Below are 16,322 nucleotides of genomic sequence, written 5' to 3'. Positions count from 1 at the left end.
CGGTTACACGTTCAGTCCATTTCGAATCTACTCTCAATCCCACCCAATAGACCTCAGAGGTCATTCACATCGACAGATCCATCTGACCTCCGCTCCTACCGTCTCGCATTCGCTCGATAACCAGCCGCTATCTGACGTTTTACCTTTCAGCACAGCGTCATCACTTTGGAATCACCCCCTGGCGATCGAGTTGACGGATCCCGACAGCGGGGGATGCCATCATGGCCCCGGCCAGTACCTTTGCATCACCGCAGAAACAAAGACCAGGCGCAGTGAGACATAGATCAGCGGAACCCCTTCCACCACCGCCCCCTCCAAAGACCATAGACCTCAATAGCTCGACACGGTCGACGGATCGAGAAACGGGTAACAAGGTGACGAGAAGAGCGTTTCTCTGCGATGTGGTGGTTGAAAGAGAAGGTGAAGGTGAGAATAAACGACCCTTTCAGTCTCAGTGCTATGCTGATAACAATGCAGAAACGGCGAACCTTCTCGCTCATCTCGGTGAGCCTTTGAAACCACTGTCGACACTGCCCCCACCCCCACCATCGACGAACGGTCGTCCGACAACTCCTTCCCGTCTCGCTTTACCTCCTGACTCGGACGATGAACGAGATGGTGCATCACCAGGCTGGACGGGTGCAAGGAAGGAAGAGATGACACATCGCTTGTCAAACCTCATCGACGAGTTGGTCAGGACGGAGAGGAGCTATCTTTCGCGAGTGCATGCGCTGAAGACCGTGAGCGACCTCGTCTTGATGATCAACGTGTACTAAAAACTTGACCACAGAGCTATGCCGACCGACTCCGCCTGTTCGCAAGAGATGCAAACCAACAATTGATACCTCCTTATGAAGCCAAAGCCATGTTTGCCAATATCGAAGCTATAGTACCGGCCTCGGCGGCATTTCTCACAGATCTAGACGCTATGCTGAGGACGGGACAGGGAGAGGTCACTGTAGGGGATATATGCTTGAGACATGTGAGTGATCGCAAATCGTCGCAATGATCATAGCTGAAGGTATTTGTAGTTCAAGGACTTGCGCACATTTGATCCATATCGCATATATCTGAGCAAGCAAGACGAGTCCCAAAAGCTGTTCCAAGAGTCATTGAAGAGGTTCCCCGGGTTCGCCAGCTTCATCGAGGTAGGTCATCCTTGTGATCGTCAATGATACAGGCTGACAAAAGCTCAGAGTACAAAATACCAAACCACCGGCATAGGCAACATTGGTCTACGAGAGTTGTTGATGGAGCCCGTTCAGCGTATCCCGCGATATACCCTCCTTTGGCAAAGTGAGTTCGTCAAGGAGCTCTCGCGCTGATGAAATAGCTATGGTCAAATGCATGTCGCCGTTGTCCACACAGCGGGCAAAACTCCTTGAGGCTACAGAAATTGCATCGAGAATTGCTCGGTGTGAACCAGATGCTCAAACAGTTCGTGCGACGGTCATGTACAATCTGGAAAGGAATATCGATGATTTCCCCGTGAGTGTGCGGTCGGATACCATTCGCCATCGAAGCTCACATATCGCAGGCCAAGCTTTTTAGCAACAGTCGAGATTATATCGATGCTATCGATGTGGACGATCTCCCCGCCGAGTATCCTACAGCTTCATCTCCTCCATCTCGACCATTATCTACGATAAGCTCTCGCCCTTTGTCGATGTCCTCGGCGTCGACTCAGTCCATGGCATCGTTCGGCTCCCTAAACTCTAGCACACATCTACCTCAATCACCACCTTCAACTTCCTCGGTAATGACCGCCCTCCACTGCTCTCTCTTCCTCTTTGACGACAAGCTTATGATCGTCAAACGACAATCGAGCTCCATCAGCGGCCGCAAAGTGACCGGTACCGATGATGTGCAGAGACTGGTCAAAACTGGAGGGGGAGTCGCTGTCATTGACAAGCACAATGTCAGAAAGGACAAGCTTAGCTTCCGAGGGGAGGTGGACGTCCTCGATGTGATCGCTTCAGATGTTGGGGGAGGAGGTGAGTTTGCCATTGATTGGGCTCTGCTAACAGCAGACTTTCATCTGTTCTTCGAGCGTCCACTAGTAGACCAGTCCGGTCGTTGGTCTGGTCGACCCTTCCGTTCCTATACGACAGTCCATCCGCCCTTTGCCATGTCCCTTGACCCCATCGCCACAAAGCGAGACAAGCTACGATTCATTCAAAACCTGTGGGCAGCGCAGGCCGTCGCAAGGACCAAGCTTCTTCCCAAGCATATTCGAGCTATACCTCGAGTATTAATGAGCACTGAGGAAGTCAATCTCGAAGGAGCGGGTGATCAGTCCGGAAGAGCAAAGTGCTATTGGGACGTGTGGGACAGGAACGTTTGGGGTTCTGTGCGGAAGGTGGGTGGCCAGACACCACACCGGCGCTGATCTCTTCTCACAGGCCAAGGTAGTTATCCACATTGATGAAGACGGTATCGCACCAGATATCCCCATGGAAGAAGGCAGCTATCCGCTCTTGAGCATCCGCCTGCAACCGGTCGCAGGAGGGCTTTGTCGTTTCTCCTCCACTACAGCAGGATACGACGATGATGAAAGGATCGTCATCGCTCTAAGCGAGGTCACAGCCAAGATCGCGACGACCAGTGAGTCAAAAGATGAAGCGAAGCTGATGATCAGTCCATCGCTACGGTATCTTCAAATTCAAAACAGGAACCATCTCGGTTCCTACAACTCCCTCGGCAGCGTCGCATCGCCTGCGACCCTCGATGCTCAATCTCGACGCTATCTCTCGTAACCTGTTTGGAGCTGGTAGCGTGTCTGGCAAGACTGGCACAAGTAGCGACCTGTTCAGCACGAGTAGCTCGAAGAGGGGATCTAAGACCTTAGCGAGTCGAGCTTCTACGATGGAATCATCGCGGTTTTCTGTGGAATCACACGAGGAGACAACGCGCAAACGATTCTCGCGTCAGTCGAGTTCTCCGGAACTAGGCTCGTTGATTGCAGGAGCACCGTATCGAGGAGACGGGGTAGAGATGGGCCAAAGCGAAATCGATCTCAACGCGAGGCTCAACCTAGCGAGGAACAACAGCAAATCCATTGCTTGCCAGAGTCCAGGACCGTCGAGACTAGGTGCGAGAAGTATTGCAGAATTACGAAGTCAGGTCGAGGAGAAGACTTCACTCTTAGAAGCCGAAGCGTCTCTTCGAGCAACACGTAAGTGCTATCGGTCAAAATTTGCACTGACATTTAGTGGACTCGGCAGCACCGATATCGATGACGTCTCCTCTCCACATGCGAAAGACACCATCACCGACTCGCAACCTCGGTCTTGGTCTGAATGCGACACCGGTCGCTTCGGTCGATCGACTGACAACTTCTGGTGCCGACCCTACTACCACTCCCTTGCAAACGCGACGCACCCCCACACTTGCTCAATCGATACTTCACACGGAGGATCTGTTCTTTACGTCTCCTAGCCAACTTCCCAGTCCACCTCCTGGTCCCCCTTCAATTGCTCCATTATCGCCTCGCCATTCTACCGTTCCTCTATCGCCTCGTCCCTATGGACCAAGAGGTCCTGTATCTGGGCCGCGTAGTCCTGCACTACGGCTTCCAACTCAGACGCCGGGTCTGGGGTCTGGTCACACCAGATTACGGATTGTTTCCGGAGGTGGTCGACGGATCTCAATCGGGCGTGACACAGTTCCCCTCAAAGGGGGAGACGAGAACGATTCGCCCTCGCAGACGACACCGACGATCGTGATCTCGAAGCGACAACACTCCGCAGATCAATTTTCGCCTCGTAAGCGCTCTCCATCGAGGAGTCCTCTTCAACCACGTGAGGCTTCAGATCCGTCCCAGATTCTAGCCGATCCCCTAAAGGTCCCGTCGTTATTCAGCAAGCCGGGCAGTCGAGCGACCTCCGGAAACAACAGACAGACTCCTAGGCGTTCTTCCGGTCCACTCACAACGCCTCGGACGGTCTCGGCCTCTCAAACTTCGATCAACTCGATCGCTACAACGACGACTGTTGACGATGTGGAAATGTCGGATCATCCTGATCTAAAGGCTGCTATGGAGGGGACAAGGAAGAAGGTGAGATTACATTGCTTGTGCAACGCTGATAAGAAGATTCGTGATGCTCGAGGATCCACGAAACGGCTCAGGTCGGAGATGTCTAGCTTGAGAAAACAGATGACAAAGGACACAAAGGGGAGAGATTTGGCAGCGAGGCTCGATCATAATCCTTCCTTGCCGCGTTCGCCTCAGCGAAGAAATATCAACGTGAGTGAGCAGTTGGCAAGCATTGGCTAATTTTTAGCGCATGGTCGATCATGAACCGACCCACGACTCTATATCCTCACGGCACTCTTCCTCGGGCAGGAAAGAAATCGACGCAATTGTCATGGATGAATGTGCACGTGGTATCGTATCGATTGTTGAACGTGTCGATTCACATCTGAGACAGGCGGAGGGCGATAGTGATCAAGCTATGGTGCTTGCCAGGAGGCTTACCCAGGAAAACGAAGCGGTACGTCGAAGCCTGATCGAAAACGGTAAAAATGCTGACTCTTACTCAGCGCTTGGGAGAAATCAGAGCTTTGCAAAGCCAGGTTCAGCGTTCGAAGGAGCACCAAGATCTGCTTCAAAGGCAACTCGGTGATGCTCAAATTGAGCTGGATGTGATTTATGAGGTAAGTTTGGCGATTTAGCCATCAAGAGAAACAGCTGATTGAATGATGTGTGACAACAGGCCTTCAATACCGAGCTGGATGGATTGTTCAACGATGCTCAACTACCAGAGACAGAGGCTTTCCAAGCCTTGCGCAATGGGCTGCAAGTAACCAAAGCGGACAGGAACGTGCTGAAGTTGGAAAACACGAAGCTGAAGAGAGAGCTTGAGGAGGCAAATCTGAAGCGAGAACAGTAAGTAGTGGCTACGATGATTTGGACTCGGGACAATCACTGATCGTGGGTGACCCACACAGATGGGCGAGGATGCTGAGGGCACAAGGGTACAGTGTGTAAGATATGCGTGAAGGACAACGACTGCTGGTGATCTGTTGGTGCAAAGTGAATACCCGGCATTGATACTTCTAAGACGTCGAATAACATCCATGTTGTGCATAGTTCTTGTAGGTTAGTCGTGACGACGGTTGATGACGTACATGTATCTGTCACTGGTCGGATCCACGTGGAGGATGAGAATGTTGAAAGAGTCACGTAACCTCCTGTTCGTTTGCTTTTTGCCACCAACAACAACCTCAAAGTTTGCTCGCCCAAGTTCAACTACCTGCTCAGCAATAGAATATTCCCAGGCAACCTACCAAACATCGTACACTTGGGAGCGAAGCAAGAATCATCTGTCACCGCAGCCCCTCCACAAGTCTCAAGGTGTTCGAGTGAATCACCCCTTCGTCCTCATCTTCCCCCCTCAATGTCAGCATTACCACCTGATGCGCCTCCTCCGGAAACACCACCATTGTTACCCATCCCGAAACTCGATATTCGATGGGTCCACGCCGGCTCCCAACATCTCGACCTCCTCCCTACCCCGATCACAGCAGCGTCTACGACCTACAAGGCGTTTGCGGTGGAAGAGTCGTCGAGGATAGAAGAGAGATGGCAGAGTTATGGTGATGAAGAGAGGACGAAGATGATCAGAGAATGGGGCAGTACAGAAGGTGAAGGTGCACCTGCTCGAACGGCAAAAGTGAACAAACATAAAGATAAAGATAAAGAAGTCATCAAAGAGAAAGAGAAAGACAGGAGGGAAAGTGTTGCGAGTTCACACTCGATTGATAATGATCGTTCCGCAACAACAGAAGAAGAGCACGATAACAAAGTCACCGGGAAGATACCGCCTGTGGAAGGGTTGGTGGAACCGAAGACGAATGGTGTTGGTGAAGAGGACGAGGTTGAAGATCTGGATACGAGGTATAAGGATCTGATAGCGAAACAGCAGAAGGAGTATGAGAACTTGGAGTTGATAGCAGGTGTTCCTGTCAGTCAAGTGAGTTGCAATTGCTCACTAAGCGACTGAACTGAAGTGTAGCTAATCAGTTTACGTTTGCTGCTTCCTCAGGATTCACTGTTCGAAGTTTCACTACCAACACTATCGTTACATCCGGTGTTCTGGTCACATACAGGACCGAGAGTCTCGGTGCTAAGAGGGACTTGGTTCGTGTCAGATGAGACGAGACCCGCTTCCTGGGAGCTGGCGGAGGAGATAGAGAGGGGTTACTTGTGAGCGAATTTACCATCTCTCTATCATCTTACCTATTGATGGGAAACGACAATTGTGCCATTAAATCGTTTATCGTGGATGCTGATGTCAAGCTTCGCAGAGAGATCAAACCCTGGCAAGTGCGTTGCATCTGGCTTCCAGAGCTTGCAGAAAGCAACGCTGATACACCCATAGCCCTCGTACAAGCATGAACTGGCCATTGCTATGGCTTTAGGGCCTGCTGGAGAGGAAAAGCTGAAATATAACTTGCCGGCAAAGTTTGGGAGCGGCTTGGGTATCATCTTCGAGGATGGAGAGAAGGGCAGGTTGATAACGTGAGTGCATTGCACCAGAACTGACCCCCTTCCCCCAACCTTCGGCACTGGCACCCATGCCTGACTTGTCTCGAGCAGGACCGGAACCCTCACGTATATATCTCGTGCATTCTGGTCCACCTTGCGCGCCAGACCTTCAGGTACATACGTATATCGAGGATATGGTCCAGCAGCCTTGGCTTCTGGAAAAGATAAGGCCGATGCCCATTCACCAACACGCAGTCAGACTCATTCCAGACGAGGCAGTTCCAGCAGTCAACGTTCGCTCGTCCTGGAGAAATCTCCGTCCATGCATCAGCGCGCTCTGTCCAAAGATACCAGTAGCAAGAAGGAGAAGTTGCCGGAAACTATCGTTGGAGCTGCCGTCAAGGGTTTGGGTCTAACAGCTACCGAAACGCTAAGCGGTGTGAAAAAGACTGCAGAGGGACTCACCGACGATCGGCAAGAAAGACCGGGCGTGTTCAGCGCAGATAATAGAAATGCTATAGAAGAGGAGAATGCGCCGCTTGTGAGTGACTGATGTCAGTACTGCATGGCAGTCCGCAACTGAGATGTGGACCTAGGTGGACTCGAGCGAGGATGATACCCCTTGTACGGACTTGATACTGGTCATTCATGGTATCGGTAAGTCGAGGGGTTCGATGTGAAGGCAGGCATCGCTAAGCGCCAATCATCTAGGTCAACAACTGGCAGCTGTCTATGAAGCTTACAACTTTGTGTGAGTAAACTCAACTACTTTTTCGTCTACGGTGTTGACATTCAGCTCCACAGCTATGCGGGCAACCAACTCCGACAAGTTGTCAGGTGAGAGCAACCATGAGATCCGTACCATACAACTGACAACATCACAGGAAACAATCGGCAAATCCAGCTTTAGCATCCATCATTCGCGACCGGCGTTGTCAGGTGAGTCACCTAGTGCGAAGGATCGACAAAGACGTTGCTCATCTTTCACAGATCTTACCTGTTCAGTGGCGAGCATCGCTGGACCTCGATGGCGAAAAGACCGATGAAGACAAAGAACACGGAATGGACAACCGGTTCTCCATGGCTGACATCACCATCAACAAATCTATCCCTTACGTCCGAGAGCTCACCAATTCTGTGCGTTACCTTCCACAAAGAATGACTATCTCACTGACGTTTCAACAGGTCCTCCTTGATATCCCTCTCTTCATGTCACATCATCGACAAAAGATGATCGAGGCGGTCTGCCTGCAAGCCAATAGGCTGTATCGACTGTGGATCGCTAGAAATCCTGACTTCGAGCAGAATGGACGAGTGCACATAATAGGTCACTCTCTGGGCTCGGCGCTGGTCACACATATCCTTAGCAATCAACCGACAAAAATGCCATCCTTAAGTCAGCTTCCTAAGCAAGTCATCACGGGTACGCGAGATAGGTTCCTGTTCAACACAAGTAATCTGTTCCTTTGTGGTAGCCCACTGGGTATCTTCCTCCATCTCGAAGGCGCTCAATTGATGCCGAGAAAGGGGAGGGAGAGGACGATGCGTAAGTGGAGTGAGACTAGACCTTGACCCAGACATAGAGCTGATAGACGTGTAGGCTCTCCGCAAGACGAAGCAGTGGGTACACTTTATGGGTTAAGGGTCCTAGCGCTGATAGGAATCGTTTGTAGCTCGACCGAAGCGGTAAATTCGGCTGCTTGGCGATTGACTCGTAGGTATCACGACATCATGCTGTATGGTTATGGCTGACCTCTACCAGACTGTACAACATCTTCTATTTTACCGATCCGATAGCGTAAGTGTGCATACTTACACGATAGCAATCGCTAACCCCCTTCCAGATACACCCTAAACGCCGCTGTCGATGTCAAACTCGCAGGCAAAAGACCGCCTCTCGCCATCACCTCAGTCACTGCGCCATTCTACGCGCCAGTGACAAACAGCTTCAGCGCCATATCCAGTTATCTGCCTTCGATGTTGGGCGGCGGGCCATCGGATAAGAAGCCGATTCGACCGGGAGTCATTCGTCTCCCTAGCGGTATCGAAGTGAGTGTTGACTGAATTTCTACGGGCCAAAGCTGATCTGTCCGTCGCAGATGTCTGGACCCCACGGGGAAGAACGATTGGAAGGCTCTAGGGGCGAGAGGAGATTCTCAGCTTTGAATCCGCATGGAAATGTGGACTTCTATCTCCCTTCGGCGGGTGTGAGCGAGTACCTGGGTGAGTCGGAAGTGTGGTGGCCAAGACCGAGATGGTGGCTGACTCCAGTTCAGACATGATCACCGCTCATTTGTCATATTGGAGTGATCCATCGTTTGCCGCGTTTTTACTGGCAGAAGTGTTCTCCACTCGTCTAGATATCATGAGAACTGGACTAGGGCTTGCGAGACAAGCGATGGAAGAAGGGTTGGCGTTGTAGTAGCAAGAGTGAATAGAAGCCGGGTTTCATTCCGGATCTTTGATATGGTCCGACCGAGATAACAAAGTGTAACACGTGGTTTTTCAGGTTCCGAGCCGCTTTCGAATCCGGCCGGAACTTGAAAATTGTGATTTCTGGCAGCAGGGTGATGGCGCAGATTTGGCTGGTCTCTCTACTCGATATTACCTAGAATGACTGATGATACATGCATGCAAGCAGGCATGTCAAAGGGTCAGGAGTAGGGTATAAGATATGAATGATCAGAGAGGACGCATCTCTTCCACTTCATCGTTCTTTCCCTCTTTGATTCTTTCATTCTCTCTCCATCAGATAGATCATTGTGAATAATCGTCAAATCAACTGAATAATCAGGACTAACCGCATTGCATCGCACACATCACGATCAGAAGCCACTGACTATGCCCGACATCACTTTGCTCCACAACGATATCAATGCAAGGGTCAATGTCCCTTTCAAGACAAAGACGGTTGAGAGACAATGGAATATCCGTGCGGCACCTGCTGTTGTAAGTGTGCCTCTATCCCATTTCTGGAGAGAATCGAGACCCCTTTGTCACACTATTGTAGCCAGACGCTGACACCGATACACGACCAGGCGCGAAGCCGTAACCCGATCCGAGAGACATTAGCTTCCATCACTGCCACTGCCCCGTCCACCTCTGCTTCAATCATCAACCTCGGTCTTGGTGATCCCACCCATTACCCTCTCGCATCCCCTCCTCCGGCTGCTATCAACGCCGTCAGAGCCGCTTTGGAGAGCGAACGAGCGAATGGATATGTTCTGGGCGCCGGAACTGTGGAGGCTCGACAAGCTGTCTCGGACTATCAAAAGCGATGGGATGGTGTGGAGTATCCCGTCGACAGGATCGTCTTGGTGAGTCACATCACCTCTATTCTTCTTCTTCCCAAACCCACGGTCCACAAGTCCCACGAGCTGATTTGCGGGAATATCCCGATGACAGACACACGGAGTAGGCCATGCGATCGATATGATCTTCAACATCCTCTGTCCCCATGACGGTCAAGGACGAGCGAACGTCCTCCTTCCCCGACCGGGCTTCTCCCAGTACAGCGCGTTGTTGGGCACTTTTGGCGCAGAGATCAGATACTACGATTGTATCGAAGAGACGGATTGGGAGGTCGATGTGGATATGATCGATGAGTTGTGCGATGAGGACACGAAATGCTTGGTCATCGTGAGTTTTGATCTAGATGTCGTCCCTCGACAGACAGACTGGGAGTGGAAGGGGCTTCGCGGGTGGCAGTGAGATCTCGAACTGACTCGAGTGTCACATGAGCAGATCAATCCAAGCAACCCATGTGGAAGTAATTACAGTCGGGATTCCCTCAAGAGGATCGTATCTGTCGCCGAGAAGAACAAGGTGCCCATCGTAGCTGATGAGATCTACCACCACATGGTATGTTGTTGCTCATCAATCAGCCTGTCAGATAGACTTTAGCTGACAATCTCGACCCTGTCTCTCCCTCCTTCAGACTTGGGACAAAAAATTCACTCCCCTCGCCTCGCTCTCCGACTCAGTACCAATCATGACCCTCTCCGGCCTGTCCAAACGGTTCCTCTTGCCCGGATGGCGGTTCGGCTGGATATGTCTACATGATCCCCTCGGTGTTGCGGGGGACATACAACGCGGGATGGCGGCTATGGGATCGAGGTTCATGGGCCCATCCACTCTCACGCAGAGGGCTTTGCCGGAGATCCTGGCGACTCCCGGAGAATGGTTTGATGAGGTGACCGCGAAGATTGAGGTGAGTCTGTTGACTAGACTGCTCGGTCCGTGGTCTGGACAGGAGACGGAGGAAACGAGCGATTCAGGCTTCCCAAAAACCGCTCGTTGTGAAGAAGCGTTGAGATAAGGCATAATGGAGCGATATATCATCTCAACAAAACAAAGCTGTATACTGACAGGTCCCACCTTGCAGACCAACGCCAAAATCATGTACGAAGCCATCTCCACTACGCCCGGACTCGTCACCAACTTCCCCGGCGGAGCACTGTACATGCTCGTCCGAATCGATCCCGTCGTCCTCCCCCAGTTCACGGACGACGTGGCGTTCTCCACCGCCCTCTATCAGGAAGAAGCGGTCTTCGTCCTCCCTGGTGTCTGTTTCGAAGCGCCCGGCTACTTCAGGGTCGTCCTCGGCGCGCCGGCACATATCATGAGTGAGGTCGCGGAGAGGATGACCTCGTTCTGTCAGAGACATGCGAGGAGGGTTTAGGCGGGAGCACAGGATGATGTCGGATATTGGGTGTTGGGCAAAGATGATTTGGGGTCGGGTTGGGTTCAACTTGAACGTGAACAGATTGAATTTGTATAATTCCGCATTGGGTCTGCATCGCATAGTAGAACAGTAGACATACACATACATAGATAAATACAAGCATATATACATCGGCCTGTATGAAGAAAAGTAAACCTTGTACCTGCTGCACAAAGTACTGTTGCATCCATCCATGGTGGCGATGGCCGATTCAGGGCTGACCATAAGCTATCATACCGGTCTTCCGACATTCTTAGCAAACTCGCCGGCGTCTGGATGATCATCAACGTAGTAGTGAGGGGAAATATTCGTACAGCCAAGGCGTGAGGTTTAGAAGGAAAAGATCGCACAATCGGCGAGAGGGAGAACGCGAACGAGGGTACAGGTGGAACGACACCACGGACAGTCAGCTGAGACCGCGTCGTATTGCGGAGACAGTGCAGACAACACCAAAAGACACTTACTGACGTAGTTGCCCTAGAGCAGATAGTCCGACGCAACGATTCAGCGCACTTTTCCAAGTTTTGTTTTTAATATTTGAGATCTCGTACGACTTACGGCTGGATCGTATTCACAAGCGATCTGGAATCCCGCCTGCGGAAGATATCATTTCAAGGTCGATCCCGCATCAGCTCCATCCGAAGAAGATGGGACCAAGACCGCAGATGGGGGCAGAATAGGAGCAGACTCACATCGTTGGAAACGGTACCAGCTGGACATTTGGCTATATAACAACCGACACGGGTTGTGTCCTGCAGATTACTAATCCAGTCAGCTCGACTTTCATCGGATCTACCTCACAAAGCGTGGAAATAAGAGATAAAGAGTCCTTGCGGAGCTCAGTAGAGACAACAGGTTTACCAGACTGACCTTCCAGACCACTTGCGAGAAATGACCGGTCGCTTCGGTATAGCCAGGATGCCCATAATCGTATTGCGCTTGCGTCAACATCGAGGTTAGATCAGCTCCAATTTTTGTGGTCCCATCGAAAATGATGGCGATGCTCACGCGCTTCGGCCATCCATGCGTCTACTGCACCTTCGGGAGAAGGGCTACCATCACCCCATTCGAGGTTTTCGCCCGCTTTGCTAGAGGTACAGGGCACAAGCGGGACGGTCAGCACTGTACATCTCGACTTGTACTTGACCTTGACCACCCATGGGTTCTGACAAGTGATGGGCCATGTGGAGCGGGATGGGAAAGGGAAAGGGACAAGCTCACGTATGCTTCTTATTACACAATGCTGCATGTTGTTGTGCCACTTTGGCAAGTCCCTCATCCCACATCACATCTCCTGCGCCATACTTCTTTCTAGCGGCATTATGTAGATCCACCCATTCTTGAGGGACTGTTCCGTCAGACCCAGCGGATTGTTCTCTTGCGGGAACGGAAGGGAGGGCCGGAGGAGGAGGAGCTGCAGCAGCCTCAAGGGGGGTTGCCGCAGGTGCAGGATGGGATGGCAATGGTGGGAGAGAAGGGGGAGGAGGGGGAGCCGGGGCTGAGTTCTGTTGCTTTGACGATGTGTCTTGGTCATCGTCTCCCACTTCGAGTGCGATCAGGTCCTGGTCCCAAGGAGCCTTGACACTTGCTGATGGATCGGCATCTTTGGAGTTACTATCTGTAATTGTGACAACGACAGTTGAAGCCACATCAGGCGAAGGACGTCCAGGCTTAGGAGTAGCAAATGCGTCGATGTCCAAGCCCGATATGGGATCTACTTCGCTTTCGGTCCCTGTCGCAGAAGGCGGAGGAGTGCCATAGTATCCTGGTGCTGTCGGTGATTCGCCTGACGTGAGACTGATCCATTCTCCCCATCTATAGTTGGTTGAGACAGCAAGTGTTTGATCGGTATTGACGCTGTCGGTCTCGACGGTGGAGACACTGTTCCCCCCAGAGTTGAGTACAGTTGGAGTTGGAGTCACTTGATCTCGTCTGTATACGGGTTTAGCGTGGACAGACCGACTCGTCCAGACGAGGACCGAAAGACAAACCCAAGTGGTCAAGATGTCCCGCATCTTGGTGGGCGAACAGTAAGTCAACAAGATTACGATGGACTTTCACGACTCTTTTCAGCTCAAATGTCGCTGTAGATCGACAATACGCGCAAGGTCAGCCAGCAGACACAGATGGCATATCGCGGTGAGGGATCTCTTCACCCTGTCCAGAGCTGTTGATGTGCCTCTACTCCAGTCACAATAACGCCCGCCTCCGCTCCACGAGTTTCGGATCAGCACTCCCTTTGTCCATCGTGACTCTCTGCCGAAAGGACGACCAGTACGTTTCAGGTGTAAGTTAAGTTATCCAGAAAAACCTCTGACGAGTTTGAGAAGTGACTTGTGTCACTGGTCCTTGATATGTGTACGTCCTAGCTAGATGTCAGAAGGGAGAGCGTAGCACTGATATCGCGGTTGTCATCCTGTCATTCGGTAGATCATACAAAAGGGGTTGAGATCTCGGGCGTTTCTGTAGGCTGCGACGGGACCTCCACATCTCCTGACCGCAGCATACGGTCATGGGGCACTGAGACAAGACAGCGCTGGACGTGATCCGACCGAGGTACTTGGATGACGCATGACAGCATAGACCAGTCATACTGAAAAGGACACTCTTCCTTTCTTTGCGTCGTCGTTGGCGTCGTTGTCGTCAACACCATGGTCCACGGACGCTGACTATGTTTGAAGGAGAGATATCTTTGGCCCCATTACCGATGGACAGGTTACGTAAACTCCGTACGCGCTGCCACGCGATGTCATGTATGGTGTGTGTGTGTGTTGTTGTGCGAATCAATCCACTCACGGGTAAAACCCTGAAATCTTAGTCTCTAACTCAATTCCTTTCCTCTCAATCTCAATTTCAATTCTCACCACTGCTTTATCTATCAATCATCATCATCTTGACACCAGAGGGTCCCTCGATCATACATACCTCCTCATACTCCTCCCCAGCACACATCCAGTCTCTCTCTCAGCCCTTGAGGACCGACCGTATCGAAGACGGTCTCGATACCAATAACACAACACACTCATTTGAAACGAAACCCCGCCCTGACCCTCAGAATTCGCACGTTGCCCTTCTTGCTCTGACCTTGGGACATCTACCTCGCAATACCCCATCCCCTTTCTCTCGCGTCTACAGTATACCACAGTCACTCGATCTAATATCTCCAGCCAATCCCGCAACCTTTTCCGATCGGTCCCATATACGATAGACACAGCCACCAATGGCTCTTCTGCCAGATTCCAGGCAGCGCGCCCCCTTTGCCCATCAATCCTCCTCAGCCGACCTCACCTCCGCCATAGGACTGGCCTCCCTTCGTACAGCACCGCCGTCAGCTCAACGGAGTGCCGTCTCCCCTCCTGAAACCCACCCGACCCCACTCAGGTCTGAAAAGATACCATGGGGAGGATTGCCGCTTGGTCGGAAAGATAGCAATGACCTGAATGGTGGTTACGGCGATAATCCGTACAATCTTTCGCTCTCTGCCGGGGCGACATACTCCTTAGATACACCCTTATCACGACGTCGATCCCTCTCGAATGCCTCTGCGCGAGGATCATCACCGGGCCCGTTCAGTCTACCCCAAATATCCATGCCTGGTTTCGCCACGATACGGTTTGTATCGCTGTGTTTCCTCTGGTACGCCTGTTCGGCCGTTTCCAACAACACCGGCAAGGTCATCCTCAACAACTTCAAATACCCCGTCACACTCACCATTATCCAATTCTTCTTTGTCGCGGCGTACTGTCTCGTCGTCAGTCGAAAAGAATTGGGATGGACTGGAAGATTAAGGAGTCCAACGAAAGCTATCCTTCGAGGTACTCTGCCCATGGCAGCGTTCCAGGTCGGTGGACACATCTTCGGAAGTATGGCAATCAGTCGTGTTCCTGTCAGCACTGTGCACACGATCAAGGTGAGTCATCCATCGGAGGACATCGCTAATGCCAGGCGTTATCTCCTTTGTTCACCGTCATGGCCTACGCGTTGTTCTTTGGCGTGTCATACTCCCCCGCAACCTACCTCTCACTACTCCCTCTGACACTCGGTGTCATGTTGGCATGCTCTTTCGACATTTCCTTTTCCAATTTCTTCGGCCTTGTCTGTGCTCTCGGCTCAACAATCGTTTTCGTCTCCCAAAACATCTTCTTCAAGAAGATCATGCCAACATCAGGAGTTGGTGAAAGCGGTGCGACGGCGAAATTGGACAAGATCAACCTTCTTTACTTCTCGAGCAGTACCGCTTTTGCCTTGATGGTGCCTTTGTGGATATATTCGGACGCTTGGCGACTGGTCGACTTGTGGGTCCACCCCGTAATCAGGGTTGGTGGACCTTCAATCCCGTTCTACTTTTTCCTCAACGGAACTGTCCACTTCGCTCAGAACCTCCTCGCCTTCGCCATCCTCTCATCCACGTCCCCCGTCACATACTCCATCGCGTCGCTGGTCAAACGAATCGCAGTCATCTGTATGGCTATCGTCTGGTTCAAGCAATCTGTGTACTTTGTCCAAGCGATGGGGATCGCCCTCACCGCTGTGGGATTATGGATGTACAATAATGCGAAGCGAGACGTGGAGAAGGGAGAGAAGAAACTGCGTCAAATTGAGGCTGTCCGAGACGGTATGTTGCCGACGACCAAAGCGGATCAGCGTGTTCTCGAAGGTCGATCAGCTTTCGAACCGGTTGATTTCAAGCCCATTCACAACTCCCCCAAACCGCTTTATCCTTCCAATTACGTCCATGTACCCGCGTCCAATACTACCGCATTCAAGACGAATGGGTACCCGTTCCCTCCACCGAGCCACGTCACTACCGATGGTCCATATCCTTCACCGCCCGCGTCGATCGCATCATCCCCTCCTTCCGATCCTCAGCCTCATCCCAACGCACCGCCCCACGGCCCGACTCGTCAACGGCGATCATCAAATGACGCCCGAGACGTCGTCGATCACTTCAGGCTTCCACCTTCGGCTGCTCTCCGTTCCCCACCCATAATCGAGGATAGGGATACAGGCATCAATTCCAGACTCGCTGCGACGTCGGCAATCGACTCTTCGAAGATTGGCGTCGTGGCAGGTGGAGCGTGATCAAGATATAGAACTTTTCTCAAATAC

General features: G+C 51.8%; 5 protein-coding genes across 5 annotated transcripts; 4 read left to right on the top strand and 1 right to left on the bottom strand.

Annotated features, from left to right (window-relative positions):
* Nucleotides 1-221: 221 nt before the first annotated feature.
* IAR55_007094 (uncharacterized protein) lies at nucleotides 222-4,990 on the top strand (the record flags this gene model as incomplete). Its single annotated transcript, XM_066950170.1, has 14 exons — nucleotides 222-426; nucleotides 478-740; nucleotides 791-982; nucleotides 1,032-1,148; nucleotides 1,197-1,296; nucleotides 1,427-1,488; nucleotides 1,538-2,359; nucleotides 2,403-2,604; nucleotides 2,672-3,175; nucleotides 3,225-4,246; nucleotides 4,431-4,493; nucleotides 4,543-4,656; nucleotides 4,716-4,888; nucleotides 4,951-4,990. The coding sequence occupies 14 exons, from the start codon at nucleotides 222-224 to the stop codon at nucleotides 4,988-4,990; spliced, it is 3,879 nt and encodes a 1,292-aa protein (XP_066799385.1).
* A 409-nt stretch (nucleotides 4,991-5,399) lies between these two features.
* IAR55_007093 (uncharacterized protein) lies at nucleotides 5,400-8,912 on the top strand (the record flags this gene model as incomplete). Its single annotated transcript, XM_066950169.1, has 17 exons — nucleotides 5,400-5,975; nucleotides 6,048-6,208; nucleotides 6,310-6,328; nucleotides 6,384-6,523; nucleotides 6,602-7,031; nucleotides 7,087-7,147; nucleotides 7,202-7,241; nucleotides 7,295-7,327; nucleotides 7,375-7,429; nucleotides 7,481-7,627; nucleotides 7,676-8,036; nucleotides 8,091-8,110; nucleotides 8,164-8,204; nucleotides 8,253-8,288; nucleotides 8,335-8,539; nucleotides 8,590-8,713; nucleotides 8,767-8,912. 17 exons carry the CDS (start codon nucleotides 5,400-5,402, stop codon nucleotides 8,910-8,912), a joined length of 2,595 nt encoding a protein of 864 aa, XP_066799384.1.
* A 419-nt stretch (nucleotides 8,913-9,331) lies between these two features.
* IAR55_007092 (tyrosine aminotransferase) lies at nucleotides 9,332-11,171 on the top strand (the record flags this gene model as incomplete). Its single annotated transcript, XM_066950168.1, has 6 exons — nucleotides 9,332-9,439; nucleotides 9,529-9,807; nucleotides 9,896-10,129; nucleotides 10,235-10,351; nucleotides 10,428-10,700; nucleotides 10,875-11,171. 6 exons carry the CDS (start codon nucleotides 9,332-9,334, stop codon nucleotides 11,169-11,171), a joined length of 1,308 nt encoding a protein of 435 aa, XP_066799383.1.
* Nucleotides 11,172-11,444: 273 nt separating this feature from the next.
* On the bottom strand, nucleotides 11,445-13,228 carry IAR55_007091 (uncharacterized protein; the record flags this gene model as incomplete). Its single annotated transcript, XM_066950167.1, has 7 exons — nucleotides 11,445-11,485; nucleotides 11,678-11,690; nucleotides 11,772-11,807; nucleotides 11,906-11,965; nucleotides 12,084-12,151; nucleotides 12,222-12,301; nucleotides 12,435-13,228. The coding sequence occupies 7 exons, from the start codon at nucleotides 13,226-13,228 to the stop codon at nucleotides 11,445-11,447; spliced, it is 1,092 nt and encodes a 363-aa protein (XP_066799382.1).
* Nucleotides 13,229-14,433: 1,205 nt separating this feature from the next.
* IAR55_007090 (uncharacterized protein) lies at nucleotides 14,434-16,295 on the top strand (the record flags this gene model as incomplete). The annotated part of the gene is made up of 2 exons (XM_066950166.1): nucleotides 14,434-15,099; nucleotides 15,159-16,295. 2 exons carry the CDS (start codon nucleotides 14,434-14,436, stop codon nucleotides 16,293-16,295), a joined length of 1,803 nt encoding a protein of 600 aa, XP_066799381.1.
* Between the last annotated feature and the right edge of the window lie 27 nt (nucleotides 16,296-16,322).

Source organism: Kwoniella newhampshirensis, assembly GCF_039105145.1.
Source record: "Kwoniella newhampshirensis strain CBS 13917 chromosome 10 map unlocalized Ctg15, whole genome shotgun sequence".
Classification (NCBI taxonomy): Eukaryota; Fungi; Basidiomycota; class Tremellomycetes; order Tremellales; family Cryptococcaceae; genus Kwoniella; species Kwoniella newhampshirensis.
This window is presented reverse-complemented; position numbering and strand designations above follow the sequence as displayed.